Here is a 21,539-nt window from a genome sequence, read left to right on the forward strand (position 1 = left end):
TTCCAATATATGACAGAATTTACACAACTTTAGAAATACTAATACTGGCCTTTAATACTTGGAATTAGGCTTGATCAATGCAATTAATTTTTGACTGTTTAGAGAGGTATGCAGTGACTTAGACCTTAAGCCAACCCTGTATTCTCTTCTACAGACTTTGCTGGACTGAAAAATAACACTTGTGGAAAATTCTTCGTTTTGTCCAGAAAAATATTTCAAAGAGTCTTTGATTACAAAAATAAAACTTTTCTTAGAAACTGCACATTATCAGACAACATTAGCTTCCATTATATAGCTGTTTAAGCAGAAAGACCTAGCCTTGGAAAATAGCTTGACAAGTAACACAAAGTTTGGGTTTATTCTTTGCACCGCATATGTATTTCTTTTTTTTCTTTTTTTTTCTTTTTGGGGGGTCATGTGGGGAGGAGAGGATACTTGGCACAAAAATTAGCTGATTTTAATTAAGCTCTATAGGATTCACTTGTCTTTCATTGAGACTATTAATTCTACTATTTTCAATAAATATTTTAAATTATAGATACTGAAGGGTTACCAGTCCAAGATGGTTACCTCTTACTTTAGCAACTGGCATAATATGCCAAAGTTTGCCAAAAACAAAACCTATCAGTTTTTCAGACAGGACATTGATATTATGGTTGTAGGAGTTAGTTCTATTTTTCATTGAAAACACACTGCTGATTAACAGAACTGAAATAGTCCTATATTACCTGAAAATTTACTTTGTATTTTTTTCTCTGGTATTGTACTGCAATGTAGTAGAACCAATCACACTTTAAAAACCCCTACATAGTTAATGGGTTTACCAGTATTGTGCTCTGCTCAGTACATATTCTGTTCTGAGTTATCAAACACTTCAGCAGGGGAGAGCTAGGGCAAGCTGCAAATGAAGAGGGTTATTTCACTTCAGTTTCCAAGCAACACAGGAAAGTAATGGCTATGCAGCATGCTGGTCTTTGTTCCAAAGGTGCTAGAATTCATAATTATCATGTAGTTTAAATATAAGCATTTGCTTCTTCCACTTCATGTGTTCCAATCCTTTTCTTTTCTTTCTTTTTTTTTTTCTCCTATATTCCATCCCTTTTAGCCATGTTAGAGGACATCCTTTTTCTGAAACACTGTCTGTCTGTATAATCCACATAGCCACTCCTTGGAGAAAGTCCCTTAGTAAGCACCTACTACTAAAATATTAAGATCAAATGACAGTCCAGAGAAGGGCCACAAGGATACATGAGGCGGGTGGATCACCTCTACTATGAGGAAAGGCTGCAAGAATTGGGTTTGTACAGACTGGAAAAGAGAAGGCCTACAGGTGACCTAATTGCAGCCTTCCAGTACCTGCAGGCAGCTTACAAGGAAGGTGGAGAGAGACTTTTTACATTGGCATGTAGTGAGAGGGCAAGGGGGCAATGGCTTCAAAATGAAAGAGTGTAGGTTTAGATCAGTATAAGGAAGAAATTCTTCCCTGTGAAGGCGGTGAGGTGCTGGAACAGGCTGCCCAGAGAAGCTGTGGCTGTCCCTCTCCTGCTGGTGTTGAAGGCCAGCTTGGATGGGACTCTGAGCAATGTGGTCCAATGGAAAGTGTCCCTGCCCATGGTGGCAGGGGGATTGGAAATAGATGATCTTTAGAGTCCCTTCCAATGCAAGACATTCCATGATTCTATGATGGCCACATAACTTTGCCAGTTCTGAACTTACTCTTCTTTTGATTCAGATGAATTAGAAAACAGAGAGGAGGTAGACTGCTGACATATGTGAAGTGTGTATTTCTGTAGTGACATACAATACATAAGTACTTGCATGTAACAATGAATAAAATTCTGTTAAAAGTAAACAAGCAGAGCTTCTACTTCCTCTCTGTAAATATATCTATGATATAAATGTAGCATAAATTATAAATATATAGGTTATAAGATAACAGTGAGCCCAGGAGACAATTTATTCCTCAAGCAGCTATAATTCTGGTCTCAGCTGTGGAAGAAGACATGCTCAGAGCCATGGACAGGTACCAACCCTCCGGGCAGCAACACTTCACTGCAAAGTGATCTCTAACCTGAGTGGATTAAACAGCCAGCAGACTGCTTCTGACAACACACCACCCACACCCTTTCCTGCGTGTTCAGACCTGGTCCTCCCCTGGCACCCGTGGCCTCCAACTACTAAAAGCAGTGCAGTTCAGAGAACAATAAAGTCTCCTCACAGCTCCAATGTTTATGCTTCATTCAGTGATGAGAAAAATCAGTTTGCAAGATCAATTATTTTGCCATGTTTCTGTTAATTCAATACATTCATCCTCCCACACAAATAAAACAGAACTTCTACATTGGACATCTAAGCTGGTCAAAAACAACAATAGATTTTGTTTTCCAAACTAAGTTGGTTTTATAACTGTTTATCAATTTCTAAATGGATGGTTTATTATGACAAACAAAAAAATTGAAGCTTTACAATATACTCATGAAACTTTAATATATACAAAAATATTCTCAGGTTAAGACTTCAACAAACTCAACAAACAATTTCATTTGATCAGTCTTTGAGACGTAAATAGATGGCTTGTACTTTCTGTCTTTCCTTTTATGTCTTGAACTGATATGTTTTCCCTTGTCTTTCATTCCTGATTTGACTCTTTTTTTTAATAATGTTCATTTTATGATTGCATGCCTGTCTTTCTGAATTGGCAGCAATAAATGCTCAAACATATTTTATTTAAGATATAAAGAAATGTAAACTACATTTAAAAAGAATATTTACGTTTCTGTTGGTCTTAGGTTTTGAACAAAGCTTATTTACAAAACAATAGTCTTGGCAAAATTTATTTAACTTAATTTCTTTTAACAAAGCTATCCTAATATTTTACCCACCACTCCCTCCACATTTTTCACAGTAAGGAAATGGTCAGCATGACATTAATTTTCTATTTTTTTTTCCACAGAGTGAAACAGCAAGAAGAATTTCAACTAAATTCAGTTTCCAATAGCTAATTCAAATTTGCTACGTTTAAATTATTTTTCTTTTAAAATTGATTTTTGATTAATTCTTTTGCTTCTTTTTTTTACCTCTGGAACAATCCCTGTAGTTGTTATTATTAGTGATTATTATTAGTGATACAGTAGGACTGTAATATTTGCATTGCTCCAGCTTGAATCTTTATTATAAGTAATAAAGATGTTTTTGCTACCACACAAATAGTCTTCATTTGCCCTGGAAGAAAAATATTTTGTGCTTCTAATGTCAGTATAATTACTATTAGAATAGAATCTTTTCTTTTATCTTCCTCCCCAATTTCTGTTTTTTCTCAGAGCTATATAAAAAAAATACTTTCTTTACACAATTTCAGTGAATGTTCTGCAAAATTCAGGGGTCTTACAGGCCTATAGGTGCAGAAGTAGCACAGATGAAGATCTCACGAAGGTTACGATCCTTACAATATACAAGAGGCATCAGAATGCAAAGAAATAGTTTATTTTGCCATAGGGCTTTTAACCCTTATTGACGGAGTGAGTCACCACCTCTATGACAGACATTTCATGGAAAGCAAAACCGTGAATAAAAACTGGATTAATTACTGCAGTTGTGAGTATGGAAATACACACAAACAAGAAGCAGAATGGAAAATTAAAATTAATTAAGACCCCAGAGAATATAGAAAGATATTTGGACTTTAAATTTCCACATTTAATTCTTTAGTAAAATCCCTAATAGGTAACCATTATAGAAATATGCCAAGATCAGCCAAGAAAACTTTGCTGCAAAAGATCCATCTTTTTTAATCCCAAATGGTTTAGATTATTTTCAAGTAAAAGAAATTATATGGAAAATGAAACATTTAAACATTCTTATCAATAACCAGCTGAATACCTGGAAAACACAATCCCACAAATTAAAAAATATAAAAGAAAAAAGTGTAATTTCTGTAGTGTTGCATCTTCACCCATCTTGAATATATTAATAGATGTCTAATATGCTTAGTCAGATACTATGCGGCTCCAGCATCCCAACATTAGAAAACTCATTCAACTCCCTGTAAATCCCTCCTCATATAAATGTGGAAGTACAGATACAGCCAAGCATACAGAAAAGTAATGAAGAAGACAACATAAAATGACATAATTTTTTTCCTTTAAAAAATTAACCAAAAAGACAAACCTACACTCAGTAAGTACCTACAGGAAAGGTTATAAAGATATGAAGAGAGGCTCTTAAGAGTTAAAAATGCTAAACTTGTTTGTCCTAGCAGCCATAATTTGCCCTTTGTGTACATAATGACAGACATGGTCATTAACAGTGACCACAACCATCTTTTCCATCAGACCAGTAATACTTTGGGTGAGCAGAACAAACGTAATTTCCAAAGAGAAAAAGAGGCAAAAGAGTCTCATACTGAGGGGCTGCGCTTTTCTTCAATAGCTTTTGAAGACATTGGAAGCTGTAATGCAAAAGACACTGGACATTGTAATGTAAAAAAAGGAACATACACCCAGTATTTAAGAAAGAGCCACTACTTTGTAAACCCATGTTTGACATTTTCTCCACTGTAGAGGGTGCCTGTGCCTTTATCAAAGCAGGTAAACTTTTGCATTGACTGCTTTTCCTGTGAATCAGACACAACTGAGCTTTGGACTGCATAGTCAAGGCTAGTGTGGCACATGAGCTGCTAGGTCTGATAATAACCAAGATAAATTTGTTTGGATGCATTTGTTACGCTCAACTACATTAATGTTTCATATTTTCTGCTACAGGTCAGTGGGCACTCTAACAATTATATGTCAAGAACCCCTGAAGTTTTTATTGCTTTAATTTCTGCTAGATTTAAAAAGTTCAAAACTGTTTTCTTAGATTATTACAATACCTGGAATGCTGACACTATAAAAAACTATAATTGAGTATTTCCTATTCAAAAGATGAAAACTGAACATTTTCTTAACCTGTTGGCAATGCCAGCATTTCATACTTCTCGGTATTTTTCCAATATTTTCCAAAACATTCCTGAGATAAATATTATAAAGTTTTATGTCAAGTATTTAGAAATTAGAACAATATATTACAAACAACTTTGTTGACTCAAAAGCATAGCAACTGATGATACAGCTAAAAAATCCCAGAATATTTTGACTCATTCTCACAACATTATTCATAATTAATGATTAGGTGTTAGGATTTAACACTCTATTGAAATAAATTAATTTTTATTAAATATTTCACTCTATTGAAATAAATTAATGAATCCCAATTAATAAATTAATTAGGAAACATTAAAATGCTTCCTCACCCAAAGATTTTACCCTGAAAAATTATCTATAAGTTACCAGCATAAGCAATATTGTAGCAGTCTTTTTATAGAAAAGCTGGACTTTTCCTGACAAGCAGGAAATTATTATCCAGAATTTTTTTATAATATTTTTATTTTTTAAACAATTTAAATTAATTTTGAGCCATATCACATTTTAGTCTCAACATGATACTCATTATTTTTATTTGTCATTGCCTGAAAATGTAATGATACGCAAACACCATCATTTTAAGGGCAAAAAAACTCCTGAAAAGGTAAAATACTTTCAAATTAATACCAAAATCCATCATATTACATGCAATCATGTAACTATGTCAGGATGAATATGAAAGCAATTAAGATTTCTTGAGAACTACTGATAAATTAGTAGTTGTTACAGCACACAGAACAGGGCCTTGCTACAGAGAGTCATAATTTCTCACTCATTAGACTGGATTGTAATAGGTAAATAACAATTGTCTTTAAGAACAGGAATTAAAATAGTCTGAAATTAGATGGTCATTGATACTACTGTAGTTGGCCTGCATTGCAACCTGTTTGTCAACATACTGAGGTGTTATTAGTCCTCTGGAAGTCAAAAGTGAGTCAGACAATTTTACTGGCTTTCAATCAAATGACTTTCATATACACCCAAGCATTACAATTCTCATTTTTCTCCAGCCTTCCTAAGCCTCAAATCTTAACACTGCTGACAAGGCTCTGCTGCTCAGTGGTAGAGTTTTGTGTCATACTCTCACCCAGGCTACTGCATCTGTACTCAAATGCCCTAAAACCAGCTACCTTTATACTTCCAGTTGCTCATCTTGAATTCCTTATCTAAGACTTCTGTTCCTCCTGAAGCCTTTATTTTACCATCTGCAAAAGATAATATATCTAAGCAGACTACTTTGCAAAAGTCACACTTAAACAGTAAGCTTCTCTTTAAGTTAATATATGGATGGAATTAGGTATGCAAAAGTATTAGTTACCTTTGCAGAATCTATATAAAGAGCTAAGCCTATTCCAAGGCTTAAACATCCTTAAGAGGATTAAATTACATTTTGCGTAACAATTTTGTTTTACAAACAAAAACTGTATCCATTAGTTACTATATCATCTTTCCATTGAAGAGTTTCTTTCACATTATATACACTAAATTCTGGAAAAGCCATATTCTTTTCTGATATTCTTTTCTGAGGCTTTCTGAACTTTCCAACCAAGTTTTCTAAACTTCAGTTCTTTCATGAAATAACATATGATGCCCTATTGGTTGTAAAGAAATGACTGCCTTTACAATTTAAGGTGATTTCCATTTCAAAGTCATTATTTTTTGTCGTCTTTATAACTCCTTCTGTGACAACTAAAGCATAATGTTTTGTTACAGAAAGGGTGTGGATGGAAACAGCTGCTATTGAACAGCTTAAGTGCATAGCACAAGATTATATGAAGAAAACATTACCCAGGCCAAGGTTTTTACCTGCCCATGCCATTTTAACAATGATATTTCATCATGTGCATTCAAATAATTGAAAACATTTTTACATGGCTTTTAAATATTAATAAATTTCCTTTGTTTATTTTTAATTGATCTTTGCCCTTTGGACATGCAACCAGCAGCTTGTAGCAAAGACACAACACACAAAACATTTTTGATTTTGCAAGGCATGTCTAGAGCAGTTTTTTAATTAAATGAAGCACATAGTCTGGAGAACTATATAGATGAGAATTTATGGAGAATGAAAGACAGAGGTTTCCTTCCTTGGAATCAGCTGTAGTTTTATCTTTATTCCCCCACCTCATGTGAAAAAAAGGCCTCAAAACAGGAAAAGAGCTATTCCTACCCAGTATACCCACAAGATTTGCAATAGATGCTCCACAGTCTGAAGGGGTTGTGAAAGCCCTTTCTGATGCTGTCTATTCAGAATCTAATTTAATTTACAAATTAGTAATTAATGATAAATAGTCACATCTCTTAACAATTCATTGGACATTAAGGTTAAGCTATTCTTGTTTCACAGTTTGAAACAGAATTGATTAAAAAATTACTTTTATTGATCTATTTACAAAGATTCATAAGGCATATACTTTAAATTCATCAGCACAGAGTCCAACTGCTACCTTGTAATATAATCTCTGAAAGTAGAAGAGACTGTCATCCTCTGGAAAGTGTTATAATTTAAAAAACCCACAACTCTTATGTGAAGAGCAGGACAATGTTATGGCAGATCATTTGAACTCAGGAGAAAAAGGGAGTTATAACAATTTTTCAAAAAACAATCTTGACAAAGATTCTGTAGAGAAGATTTATAATTGTGAATACAGACTTTCAATTTTTTGTGTTATACATTTTTTTAATAAAAATACTGACTGTGTATTCTTAGGAAGTACATTCATTCAGGGTTGTTGCTTTACAAGCCAAATTACAAGATTCTCACACAAGTCATAAAATATTTGAAAAATTGTCTGAACAAAATCAATTTAAAATATTATTACCAAAGAAATAACAAAAAATATTTACTTTTTTTTTCTCACAGAGGACTTCCATGTAATGAAATATTGGATATCATGCTTCTGAAAGCATGGTTTATATGATGCTGACCTTCTTATTTGGAATAATGGGTATCAGAACACAATTATGAAGAGACATAATGATATGTGCATATGATAGTGTTCCAAGGGAACACTTCCAGATTGGAGCAAAACTCCACAAAAGAGGTCGGAAAGATATTTTGATAATGCAAAAGAGAAAATGACCACTGAGTATACAGTGAATTTACTAAAAGATGAGATGTTGAAACAAAGTGTTCCTTACTTTCAGAAATTTCTTGGAGATCAGGTGGATGAGAAATTCTGAAATATTTCAAATTAAATATTTCAGTTACAATAAGTTGGTATTTTGCAATATTTTATTAGAAAATTCCTCACAAGCTCTATCTGAAATTTGTATTTTTCCATTGAGATGACTTTTTACACAAGGAAAGATTCAGTCCAATCTTAAACTCAACATGGTTCTCTGCTAGTTACTTTTCAAATTGCTTGCAGCAGTCACATGATGGGATGTAATTTTCCTCTTAGTAATTTTCCTCCCCTCCCCGCTACACATATTGCTTCTCCTGGCAAGTTATTGTTGATGAAAGGCCAAAAGTTTGAAATTGTCACAGGTGTTATACTATACTAGCGCCACCAGATAGCACCAACTGTTGTGTGGCTCTGGCTGCAACAAGTCCTCCTCTGATACATTGACATATACATGTAAATGTACAAGTACATGTACATAGACACACACCTTGCACAGGCACTGCAGATAAACACTGCCAATGCTGTGGCAGTGCTCCCCCAGCAGCAGCCCCAGCTGAAGCCATAATCACCAGTGGGGGCTGTGATGGCTGCACCCAGCTTACTCTGGACCCTGGGGCATGGATGAAACCTGGCAGCCAAGGGCTGTTTGGAGCAGTGATCCACACACCTTGCTGCTGAGCTACTGTGACTGTAAGCCATGAACAGTGAGCAGCCGAGAGTTCTGGGGCTGTCCTGCAGGGAGCTGGGCTGCACCAGGATCACCTCCTGCACAGGAATGTCTGTCCAGGTTACACCTCAGGGGTGAGTGATTCCTTGCAGCAGCACATTCTCAGTAAGAGATTAATATGATGATTAATATGATATGGCTTTTAAATGTAACTGCATGTTAAACTTGGACATCTCAGCTGAGTGACACAAAGGATTGATTGTGTACATATAACCCTCCTAACATAAACCAGTGTCCATAAAACAAGTCTGTGCTGCTAGGATTGGATCCAGCCCCACCTAAACTCCTCTTTGAGAAGTTTAGAAAGCAAGGGGGCCCTGTCAGGAACTCATGGCTGAATGAATGGGCCTCCCTGACAGCTTTGTCTGACTCTGCCCTCTCTGCTGTAAATAGTTGAGTGTACCTTGCCATCGAATCTTGTTAAAACACAGTCACATCTATGGCTGAAATTTGTTACATCAATAAAGCGTTTGGTAACTTGTTTCTTACAAGTGAAGTGCATGACGCCATTCTTAACACGCTGACAGAAGAACCACATAGAAGCACCAGACAGCAACTATTATCTACAAAATGTGAGAAACATTTAAGTACACAATGATTCTAAAAATGGTCATCTTGTAGCTGGCATAGCTAACTTAGTTCTCGTGGACTCTTGGAAATGAGTGAAACATGCTGTTGTTTAGAAGTTTCAAATATTTCTTCTATGGGAAACTATTTTTTTTATGTGAGGAATAAAATTCATTGCATGACCATTTCATAGACATTGTAATGAACATTTTTAGTGATCTGACTGGGTTTCTACATTTAAGTATGTGGTCTATTCTATTTCCCATGACAGCATGCATTTACACAGGTCACTATTATTTTTTTTGATTCTGTAATGTACCACATGCTACGATTGTAATTAACATCTTTGGAGAATTTAATCTCTATCATGCAAATGTACATAACAATGAGGAGGTCCAAGAGGCAAATATTTTAAAATTATTTATAGTTTATTGCTTATGACTGTGCTTATGAACTTGAAGCAGATTTTAAAGGTTCTTACAGTTTTGTATTATGACTGGAAATACAATAGGTAACTTGTCTGATTCTTCATTCAGTGAAGCACCCCATCCCCAAAAGAAAATAATATATACTATCTGTGATTGTATGTTTCTTGTGTAACACAAAATTATGTTTATAGTAAGAGTCAAACAAAGCAATTATTTGCATATATCTGGAAGACTCTTACAACATTAAAATGCACATCAGAAATGCATACTTCTTTAATATGGAAACATATTTTTTCAAATGAAGATAGAATTACAACATATATTTTAAATAAAAGTTATTAGCTGCTCTATTCTATTTTAGGGAAGAAAAATTAATATATAGACAGATGTTCTTAAAACACTTTGTAGAGATTCATTATCTAGTACAATCTAACTTATTCTGGGGATTGTCAGGTTCAGCAGATGCAGATTTATGACAGAAGCTCAATAAAGTATAAACCACAAAAAACCCACATATGTATTCAAAATCCATAGTTCACATGTTCAATCACTTTATTCACAATTATTAGCTGGGTTTTTTTAATTACCACAAAGTTACCAAGAGACTATCTCAGAAATAAATTAGTGTTTTAAGGAACACTATGAAAGTTCCTGGACATCTCAGCTGCAGTTAGTCTGGACCATAATACATTTAATTATATGCTATTCGTTTTTATATTTTATGACACCTTAAAATATTCCAACTTTATTTGAACAATAAAAGTGTGTTACTAGAAGCCTACAATAACTTTACTCCACTATTAGGAGTACACCTGTTAAGCAGTTGTCAGAGTGAGATTATAACTGATAAGTTCTATGTTATAATAAGAATACTTAATGAGTGTTGATAAATTTGGTGCACTGAAGAATACCAAAGAGATGTGATCACTAAGAAAAATACAATCTAAGAAGAAAACAGGTCATAATTAAAACATTATAACACTACCATGAGTGTTTCTTCATTAAAAATAAAAATAAATGAAACACGGTATATCCTTGTCTTATATTTCACCCTGTGCATGTAAGTTTTACTTTTTTCTGATTAATTCTGTATGCATCCTTTTTTAAACAACTGAATGCAAAGGTTTAGTGAAAGGAAACCATTGAAAATAACAGATAGGAGATACTGAGTATTTACGAAGAGGGGAATATACCACTACCGGAAGAAAAGTTTTCTGCCAATATGAAGCATTAGCCATGAAATGTCATGTCCTATCTGATGACAAAGAAGATAGCAGAGCTTTTTGAAAGTTTAGAAGATGGAAAGTCAACAACAGATTTAATAAGTTTACTATATAGTACAATATCGTATAATATTGTAAGTATAATATAATAAGCTACAAAGGATGGCAATATAAATTTTACAAGATTATTCCCTAAAACTCTGCAGTGAGAGCAGATGTCAATATTAACAATCTTCTCTAGTGACCAAGATCAAACATTAGGAGTGAATGAATGAATGAAAGGACTGGTCTGGCAGCATCCCTCCACAACAGAGGATGCATATACAGTCCAAGGAACCTGAAGACAGACAACAGTTCTAAACCTGCATATTTCCTCCAGATCAGGACAGAAATCAGCCTTGTGCAAATGTATCACTGCTTTTCCAAATAAAGTAGAAGTCTGATAGTACTCTGCCAGTGGGTTCCACTTAAATTTGCTGGTTCCACATAACAGTTGCTCCTTAAAGTACTGGTAGCTTAACAGAGATGATGAGACCCTTCTCCCAGTCCTCTTTCTCACTTAAATGTTAATTTATCTATTGTTGGAACAAACTGTTGCAAATTTTAAGCTCAGTGTTCTCCTGGATGACTAGTGGAAAAATTCATGTGCAGTACTAAACGAAACAGAATAAAACACCAAAAAGGTCATGAGATACAGAAGAAATGTCACAAGAGGGGAAAAAATGGAGTAATACCTACAATTCCCAAAGAAGATGAAGCTCTTCAAGAATGTATGAAAGAAAAAGCTAGCTCATTGTTAGACTGTGCTAAAAAAATTGTAGTGTCTATTCCCATGATAAACACACCTAAAGACATTAATTATTACAAGAAAACAAAAAGGGAAATAAACTTCTGACTATTTTGTAACACACTGGAAACTTTAATGTTTTGTGTATATATTATAAACTCTTTAAGGCCAAAGTTCAGAAGACTAAAATCTCCAGATGGAGAGAATGGCTCTCTTTGCAATACAAATTTGAGATGCCATAAAACTTTGTGTAAAACTGCAAAAAAAAAAAAAAAAAACCGGCAAGATCCCATGGGATGGTTCAAAAACCAATAAAATTTTACCACCAAATAAAATAGTAATTTATTCATGCAAAGTGAAAATGAAAATAGCAAGTTTGCACAGTGCAGTCAGAGTAATGCAGTAAGGAGCAATGTAGAAGACTGCTTGAGTCTAACAGGCTTGTGTTACACAGTAAACTAAAAAAACCTGTAGCAAAACCTACTGAAACCTTTTGCATAGTTTCAAAAATATTCTAGAAAACAGATAATATCATATCACAAGCGTACAATATTTAAAACCTTTACAGTCATGTAAAATTGCTTGTGATACAACTAGAGTAAGATACAATAAAAACTCTGGGGTTCAATAGCACTTTAGCAAAGTGGTTTTAGGTTTTGAGGCAGGTACTAAACAAAAGTAGAACTCCAAGAACTCTGTTTCACTACTGCTAATTTTTTTTAGAATTTCTCCCGAATTCTGTCAAACACAGACATGCCAGTAAAGACAACAGGTCAGAAAACAGCATGGTCCAGGCTTAGTACTTCAGTAACTAAAACCGATGAAGAAATTCCAATTTTAGAGGGCAAGCAGATTAGAGGCAAGAAAAAAAGACTCAATCAAAAAATGGTTTGAGTATTTTCCACATTTTATTTTGAAAGAGAAGGAGAGATGCAACAGGTATTTTTATATATTACAATTCCTGTACTACCAAATCTAGTCAGCGAAATCTATCACTCTTTTGCTCTGCTCTTCCTTGCTCAGTTATTTGTCCCTGTACAACAAAAACTTAGAATTTAGTCTTTGATTGCTCACTGATCTTTCTGAAGTGGTTTTCAATTTCCTACCCAGTACTACTAGCTCTCTTTACTACAACTCTTATTTGAGAAAACGCATCTTTGCCATTTCTTTCTTTATGGAAAGATTAACTTTTTCCTCATCTGTCTTTCTTCAGCTGTGGAGAAGCAGTATTATTTATCTGTGATAAATAAATTTGTCAGTAGTTAATACTATTGTGAAGATTTCTTAGCTTACCACAAACCATTCTGTAAAATATCAGAGAGCATTGTGTTCTCAAAGCTTATTCTTTTTCTCTGCCCCACTAACCTATGCATCCATACAAGCATGCACCTCCTAATGTAACAGAATTTCAAGAGTGGATATGTGGATTGAATTACCTTATAAAAGATGGTATATTTTATGTAAAGTGGTTCACATATTTTTGTAGAAAAGGAGTGTGATAGCTCAGTCTAGCCTGAAAAAAAATGGAATAGAGTCCATTCTAATACGCTAGGTGTTACCTTGGCTAAAACTTTATGCAATAAGAGTGATTTGATTTAGAAAGTGTAAATAAAGTTTATGTGAGAAAAACAAGGAAGTAGTAGAATGTGGAAACCCAGGACACCAGGAATATTTCTCTGTCTGTTCTGGGGTGTCCTGACCTCCAGGAGAGCACTGACTTTGACCCTCACTCATGGAGAAAGTTTCCTAAACTCCAGAATAGACTAGAATCCACAAAAGTGTGAAATAGATTATAGAGAGAGTAAGTGTATCATTTGGGTGAGAAATTTAGGTTTTGGGATTTTTAGCATATTGTGGATAGAAGCAAGATGGAGGGCACAGGGTGTCATCCTGAGTTTCTTCTTCATGCTTCTTCTTCCTTCTTCTTCTTGGGTTTGGGTGGCATTTTGTAATTGGGCAGAAAAGTCCACATTGAGGGCTTCCAGGGATCAGTTATTGGGTTAAAATGGAAAATAATCTAGGTGTCAGTTCTTAATTGGATAGTTTAGTCTCAAAAGACCTAGTAACAAGACATTGTTAGCCATTTTGTGCCTTGCTAATGAAAAGCTGCCGAACTCATGGTTGTGAGACTGTTTTACTGATAAGAAATAATAAACACCCGAGTCAAAACATGAACTAACATCTCAAGTGCCTTCAATCCAGACCCAGAAAAACCAAGAATTTTCTTTTAATTTAATAAGAACTAATGAGTTTACATAGGCACATATGCACTTTATTGTCATAGAATTATAGAATGTGCTGAGTTGGAAGAGACCCAGCAGGAACATCAAGTTCACCTGGCTATATGGAGGACACCCCAAGAGCCACACCATGCTCCAGAGAGTGTTGCCTAAATGGGTTTTTAACTCTTTCAGGCTGTGATCACTACACTGGGCAGCCTGTTCCAGTGCTCAAGCACCCACCCAGGAAAAATGTTTTCCTGATACCCAACCTAACCATGCCCTGGCCCAGCTTTGTGCCATTTCCCTGAGTTCTGTAACTGATCACAAGAATGAAGAAATCAGTACCCACCCCGCCATTTTCCCTCACAAGGAAGTTGTAACTTGCAATGAGGTCTCTCCTCAGTCTCCTCCAGGCTGAATAAATCAAGTGATCTGAGCCACTCTTCACATGACTTCCCTTCCAGACCCTTCACCATCCTTGTGGCCTTCCTTTGGATGCTCTCTAATAGGTTATTGTCTTTTTTTTATTGTGGCACCCAGAAGTGCCCCCAGCACTGGAGGTGAGGCTGCCCCAGTGCAGAGCAGAGCAGGACAATCCCCTCCCTTGCCTGGCTGGTGATGCTGTCCCTGATGCCCCCAGGACACGCTTGGCCCTCCTGGCTGCCAGGGCACTGCTGGCTCATGTCCAACTTGCCATGGACCAGAGCCCCAGGGCCCTTTCCATGGCACTGCTGTGTAGCCTCTCATTCTTCAGTCTACACACAGCCAACATGGCCCCATCTTGGGTGCAGAATCCATCACTTGCCCTTGTTAAACTACATCTTATTTGATGCAACTTAGTAACTTGATGGTAAACATCATCTTACTCAAGCAGTCCCCTCTTAAACTCTACATGAAGCCTTATCTCCATGCTAAACAACCCCTACTCTCCAAGCCTTTCCTCACAGGAGAAGTGTCCCATCCTGGTCATTTTTTTGTCCCTTCTCTGAACCTGCTTCAACAAGTTCATGTAACTCCTCTGCTGGTGACCCCAGAACTGTACGCAGTACTCCAGGTGGGGTGTCACCAGCATGGAGTAAAGGGATAGAACCTCCTACAATCTGATGACCATGTTGCTTTGGATATTTGGTTTTCTGAAGTAGTTATTCACTTATTATCTTCTATAGGTATTTGTTTTGATATTTCTTCCTTTTGAAATTACTTCCATATGCCAAAATGTAATTACTTGAGTTCCTGAAAAGCACAGAGTAGTGACAGAGAGGAAAATAGGTATCAAAAATCTTTTAGCAAAATTTATACTGAAAGTTGGAAGAAAAGAGTAGTGATAAAAATGCATTGATTCAGTGTGGTAGAGCTTCATTCTGGTTTCATAGTTGAAATGCACTGAACCAGGCTGTGTAGAATCACATCAAATTAAATTAGTTGCTCTTCTGCAATCTACCTATAGCTAACACGAGGTTCTGTTGTTTTTTGTAATTAGCAGTAAAAGTGCATGAAAAGATATTGTGCAATAAAAATAAAGACAAACCTGGTTTTATGGGTACACTTATAACAGTTACATTCCTGAAACTTAAAATGGCACACCTTGCCCATATCTATCTAAACTATTTCTAAGGCATCTATCGTTTTCATATCTGAATGCCAAAGTCAATGTAAAATATTTACTATGGGTGGGGAGAAAGACTGACTAAATTCAGATAAAAGTACTCTGCTTAACTGAGCACATACTTGTATTATTAATTGCATTAAATTCTTAGTTTTGGGGTACATGTCTTAAAAAAACTTCTAAAGAGCACAAAGCCCTGAACATCAGGAAGTACTCTCCATAAGAGCTGGAGAGAGAACAGTTCTCAAAGGGGAACCCTCACAACTGGACCTGTGAATAAACAAATCCACTTTATATGACTTAGAAGACAGGCATATATATCACTAGCTGCTGTCTCTGAACACACACATGCAAAAAATCACAAAGACAGAAAACAGACTGCCCAAACTAATATACAACACAGAAAAAACCAACTGGTTGATCATTTTGTATTCGCTGAATATTAAGTATTAAGAAGTATTATGGCAGCAAACAAAAGTCAAAAAAACCCCAAGCATATGTGTTCCATGACTTCATCCTTTCAATTAAACAGATATAATTTAGTTGTTATGTTCCACTGAGCTTACTATCCTGCTCCAAATATTTATCTTTCTTGCTTTTCCTCCCTTTACAGAAAGGAATTTTTAATAGAAAATTAAGGAAAGCTGTCTTTCCACATTTAACTAAGAGGGTATGATTTAAAGTATCTAAACATCCTTCCACAGATCTTTGGACAGTGTGTGTGTGAGGGATCACACACGATGGATGTCCACACAGATGGGAACTGACTGTCTCTTTCCCTCTCTCCTCACAAATCAAAGCGTGTGTGATTCCACCCCTGGCAGGACAGATCTGTCCTGCCAAAAGGCACTGAGGTAATCAGCCCATTTTAAACGCCTTATAAAGAGCAAGTCAAGACAATCCAGAAACTGATTTTGTCAAGCACATACCAGAGGACTTAATTTATCTTGTGCAAGTCCAGCTGTAATATGTGCTGTGGTGTCCCTATATTGGTGATCTTAAAGCATTATGAATACTTTTACAGTAATACAATATAAGACAGATTTGTGAGGAAATGGAATTTAGGTTTGGGTAGAGTTTCCTGGAAATTCTGGCCATAAAAATTAAACAACTTGTAGTTGCTTGACTGTAGACTAATATTGTTTACAGACTGAGAGGAATCCAGGCTAAAAGTTCAAGATAACTAGTTTGAATTTCAGTTTCAGGCAGAACTAACATTCTCAGAAACTGACAGATATTCAGCAATTTCTCCAACAAAAATGAAGGCCTTATGCTCCTCTGCCACTTAAACCCTTCTATTTCAACTCTGAACCTTTTCCTCTCTAAAATCCCTAAATTAGATGTTTTTCTTTCAAGTGTTTGAATGAATTCAGGGGTACAGCTAGAGAAGAAGAAAAAAAAAGGAAGTAGAGAAGGACTTTTAAAATGACTAAAAGTGATAAGCCAGTTATTACTGTGAAAATATAATGGTCACACGATAAAGAAAATGCATTTTGGTGTCAAAAGTTCTACAATCCAAGCCCTTAGAGAGAGTGAACTATAGACTTTATGATAAAATAGGGAGAGAAAGGGATTGCCAGAACAGTTCATGAAACTCCCACTCACTTCTTGACTGTATGTGAATGCTGCTTCAGAACCTTGAAATCAGGAAGCTAGGTACCATTTAAATTAGGGGGTTTTAGCACTCTGGATCTGTGGTGCCTGTTTGGCATCACTGCAACACACAGTAGTATCTCTAGTGTCATACGCTTACTTATTATGCTATCTAGATACACAATCTAATTACCAGAAAAGATAAGAAAATTAAAAAAAAAAAAAATTAGTGACATTTTGTAACATCAGAACAGCTTACCAACTTACTGGTGGTTTGAATAAGAACATGTTATTAAAATTTTAATGCCTGTATGAACAGTGCACTAAACAAAAAGGATGTATACATGAATTCAACAACTTTTCTTAAATTACAAAACTGATTACATTAGAAAAATAAAGCAGAGATGTTCATTACTACAGTGGGCCAAACTAACCCCAGAATGGATCCTTCATAGTATAACATTTTGAATTAAGGTCACAACTACTCCATTTTCAAATGCACTGTTTTCCTATAAGCTGTCTAAAGTGGATTATATGCACATGGAATTAAAACCACTATAGTGCCTATGTAGCCACAGGTCTATCACATAGTATCTCAGTTTTCTGACTAGATAACCAAGTGAAGACATCAGTAACTACATATTTGATGGACTTTGGAAAAAAATAATTTTTTATGCTCTTTGTAAGCCTGTAAGCCTGTAGTCTGATCATGTATGTCATTGCTTTGTCACTTCAGAAATATTGTTCTTTGCAGGTTCTCAGGTAATTCATTGTAACTTGCTGCTTGACTCTGTACTTCTCTACTTGCTGGAAAAACATTATTACTCTGATCAGCCTGTCTCATAAATCATAACAATGAAGTATTGATTTCAGGTCTAGTATTCCACATATTTGGGAAAACCTCAAGTGTTTTCTACACTCATCATGGTGAAAAAGGCATTCTACACAAACTTCTGAAGCTCACTATAGAAAGTGCATTTAAACAAAATTTCACTTTTTAATACTCTACAAGCCTGTGTCCTTTTATGTTTCTCAAACATGTTTGTTAACTTCACATCTGTCCCCTTTCTTTGTCTGTCATACTGGACTGCCTACACACTCATAATCACACACAACAGTTTACCTCTCTAAACCTTCAGAATTTTTTTCACCTAACATTGTAAGCCAGATCTGCCTGAATTACTTTTTTAACCTGCACATTCTTATGTATAGAATGTTTTATAAATTATTGAACACAGAACAGCAGGTGGGATTTATGCATAACTGTTAAAGAAACAGTAAATATACTGATTTCATTCAGTTTTCTATTTTACAAATGCAATATCTGAACAGGTCCGCTGGTTTCAAAAAGGTGTTCTTAAATTATAAAGGCACATGTTTTTTCTTATGCTTTTCAGTGGTAAAAATATTATTTTACACAAGAAATACTTTACATAAATGCATACATAGTAAAGATTTAAGCACACTAGTATACAATGCGCAATGCACATCCCAATCACATAGCTATAGTGTAGATCTAATTTCAGACAAATGAAGATAAACTTCAAGAGCATATTCATTTGTGGCTTAGAATGCATGACTTGTTTTCTTTGAACATATGTCATCACCCTCCTTTCTTCATATTACATTTTTGTTAGAGGAATAATGGGGTGGGGGGTGGGGGTAGGGAAGAACTCACAAGCAAAAAACCCAAACATCTCAGGACCATCAAAGCAAACACAAATGTGGTTTTGAGTTACAAAAATCTCACATACAACATCTTTTGAAAGAATAATTTTAAAAGTAATGAAATAATACTGCTGTTTTACAGGAGATAGATGAAAAAAATTAATGTCCTTTTTAGATTTGATCACAAACACATCTAAGTGATCAAGTTACCAAAGAAATACTACTAGTGAATCATTTACCAAGGGCTTCCCTTACCACTTTTCCTGTTTTTCTAGCAACTGCTTTAATAAAAATCACTGTTTCACATGAAATATGTATTGCTATCATTCTTCATGCCCTTCTTAATTTGAGTACTGTTAAAAGTTAAAGAGATTTATGTTATTCTGCTGAGAGGCTGAGGGGGTCCAAAACTGTCAATAAAAAAAATAAAATATTTTCAACAGGCACATTAAAGAAAAGAATTGCTAAGTCACTCTGGGCAGAACAGCACAGAATAAAATAAGTATTTTTTTTTTTATTTTGGAGGGAGAGGAAAGAATGGAGTTATTACCTAAGAAATCAGAGGAAATTTAGCAGCCTTTGTACAAGGAAATATGTATTTTCTGACTTCATATGAATTGCTATTTAAAACTTCTGGACTGCAATGAAGTTTAGTTGCAAATTAGAACTGTCTATTTCAACCAGAGAGATTAATGCAGAGATCAAACCAAGAAACAGAAGCACAAACACCAGAGAGATAAATATTCCATTTTAAAAAATTAATATTTTATCTCAACCATCTCAGTGCTTACCAGGTATGTGCCACAGTGAAACGACGCTGTTTTGGTATGTTGCTGTTTAAAAACATCCTTCTCAAGAGCCTCGGAGAATTTCGGGGAGAAATAACTGGACACAGCCGGGCAGAAGCAGGTGAAGATTTTCGAGTTGTCCTGGACTTTTCATGTTGTAACAGGTTTTCCCTCAGGGTCTTCACAAGATCTTCATTTAGCCATGCATTTTGACTGTGTGTATTATCCCCTTCAGGAACAGGAAAATTGTCCGGACTTGTCTGCTGAGCCATGTTTCTCAAGTAACTTTGTTATTAAGGTCTAATGCAACCGAATGTTGGCCTAAGTGCTCAAAATATTTCCGTTCTAAATGAGATCCCAAGAACTGTTCAGAGACCCTGCACCAGTTCAGCCTATTCTGTTTTCAACATGGTGTTGCCTGCCCTTAACGTCTTTCTATAGATAATGATCTACAAAGGAAAAAGCAAGCTAACTCCTCCACAGAAACCGATTAAACATTACCACTCCTTTCACAGCCCTGCTGCCAAAGATCACTTCTGAGCTATCATAGCAAGTGAGCACGGGAGGAAGAAATTGCTTTAGCACAACCTTTATCAGAGCTGTAAAGCTGCCTGTTAAACTATCGTAACTAATGTGCTGCAGCTGCTTGAGTGACTTCTGGTTATGTACATAAAAAGTGCTGGAGGAGGGCTTAAACATCAGATGTGTGCTCCTTTTGTTGGATTATTCTTTCCTTTGCTTATTCCTGAACCTTCAGGGAGGTGGAGAGGAAGGGGGACTGCTGAACAACCTCTTCTGTTTTTTCAAGGATCTACCATGTTCATCTTTGTCCCCAGGAAAAATTTAAGATTCCAAATTATTACCTATTAAGCTAAAAAATGCTACAATTAAATAGGTGCAAAAGGACTTAGTTTCTTGCCTTCTCCTCCCTGCCCTTGAGTCAGTTTATCACAACCAGTTTTCAAATGCATTTGGGAAAGTCAGATACTTGCTACCTTATATTCTTCAGAAAAACAAACCTAACACTTAAGAGATGCACATAAAATAAGACTATGACAGCTACTAGTATTTGTTTAATGAGATAATCTTATTTTAGTATTTTCATCATAATATTACCACTGTTTGAACTAAGGAAATGCCTTTTTCCTATTCACAGATGGTGGGGAGATAAAATACCAAAAACTATTCAAAGAGCACTTCCAGAAGATAAAAAGGTAAAAGTAGTTGCATTTATTTGGTGAATGCACACAGCTAATAAATTTCATATTTATTTTCATGTAATTATGCAAATAAGAAGTTGGTGCAATTTTATGATACAATAACACCTTTGTCAATCAAATCTGAGCCTTGTACTTTTTTACAGTTTTAATAAAATAACTAACTTCATTTATTATGGAATACAAAGATTTTATAAACATGTTAAACTGTGTTGATAACTCACTAACAGATGAACTCTAATAAAGGGAAGTAGGTGAAAATTTGCTTAAAGTTTTGTTTTACAGCAACAGTAACAACAATAGTCTCTTCAGTTATAACCATACTTCCTGTTCATCCTACAGGAACAAAGAATCAACATTTTGTCAGAGATTTCTCCATGAGAGATATCTTTTTAAAATCAGAACACTGGTTTTATATAATTTTCATTGTTGCAATATACTGTTCCTCTTATACTTTGTCTTAGAATTTCCTTTGTGAATAAGAATTTCCTTTGAAGCACACACAGTGTCTTGGCTTTCAGTGAGATGAAGGGCATTTACAATTGCATGACCAGGTGTGAAAGGCAAATACTGCTCCCTGTTTTGCAGCAAAATCAGAAATCCTGCAAAAGAAGCTTTCTCTCA

The 21,539-nt window shown here is 35.4% G+C and overlaps 1 protein-coding gene across 2 annotated transcripts in view; it reads right to left on the minus strand.

Annotated features, from left to right (window-relative positions):
- PDE4D (phosphodiesterase 4D) overlaps window positions 1-21,539 on the minus strand; it is a 354,668-nt gene that overhangs the window by 292,318 nt on the left and 40,811 nt on the right. The window contains exon 1 of one of the 2 annotated variants that reach the window (XM_036402844.2): window positions 19,702-19,970. The exons of the other annotated variant lie outside the window; for it this stretch is intronic. Within the exon in view, the coding sequence (XP_036258737.1) occupies window positions 19,702-19,970 (269 nt within the window). Of the gene's footprint in view, window positions 1-19,701; window positions 19,971-21,539 lie in introns of those variants that run through there. 2 annotated transcript variants of the gene reach the window in all.

Source organism: Molothrus ater, chromosome Z, assembly GCF_012460135.2.
Source record: "Molothrus ater isolate BHLD 08-10-18 breed brown headed cowbird chromosome Z, BPBGC_Mater_1.1, whole genome shotgun sequence".
In the NCBI taxonomy this organism is placed as follows: domain Eukaryota; kingdom Metazoa; phylum Chordata; class Aves; order Passeriformes; family Icteridae; genus Molothrus; species Molothrus ater.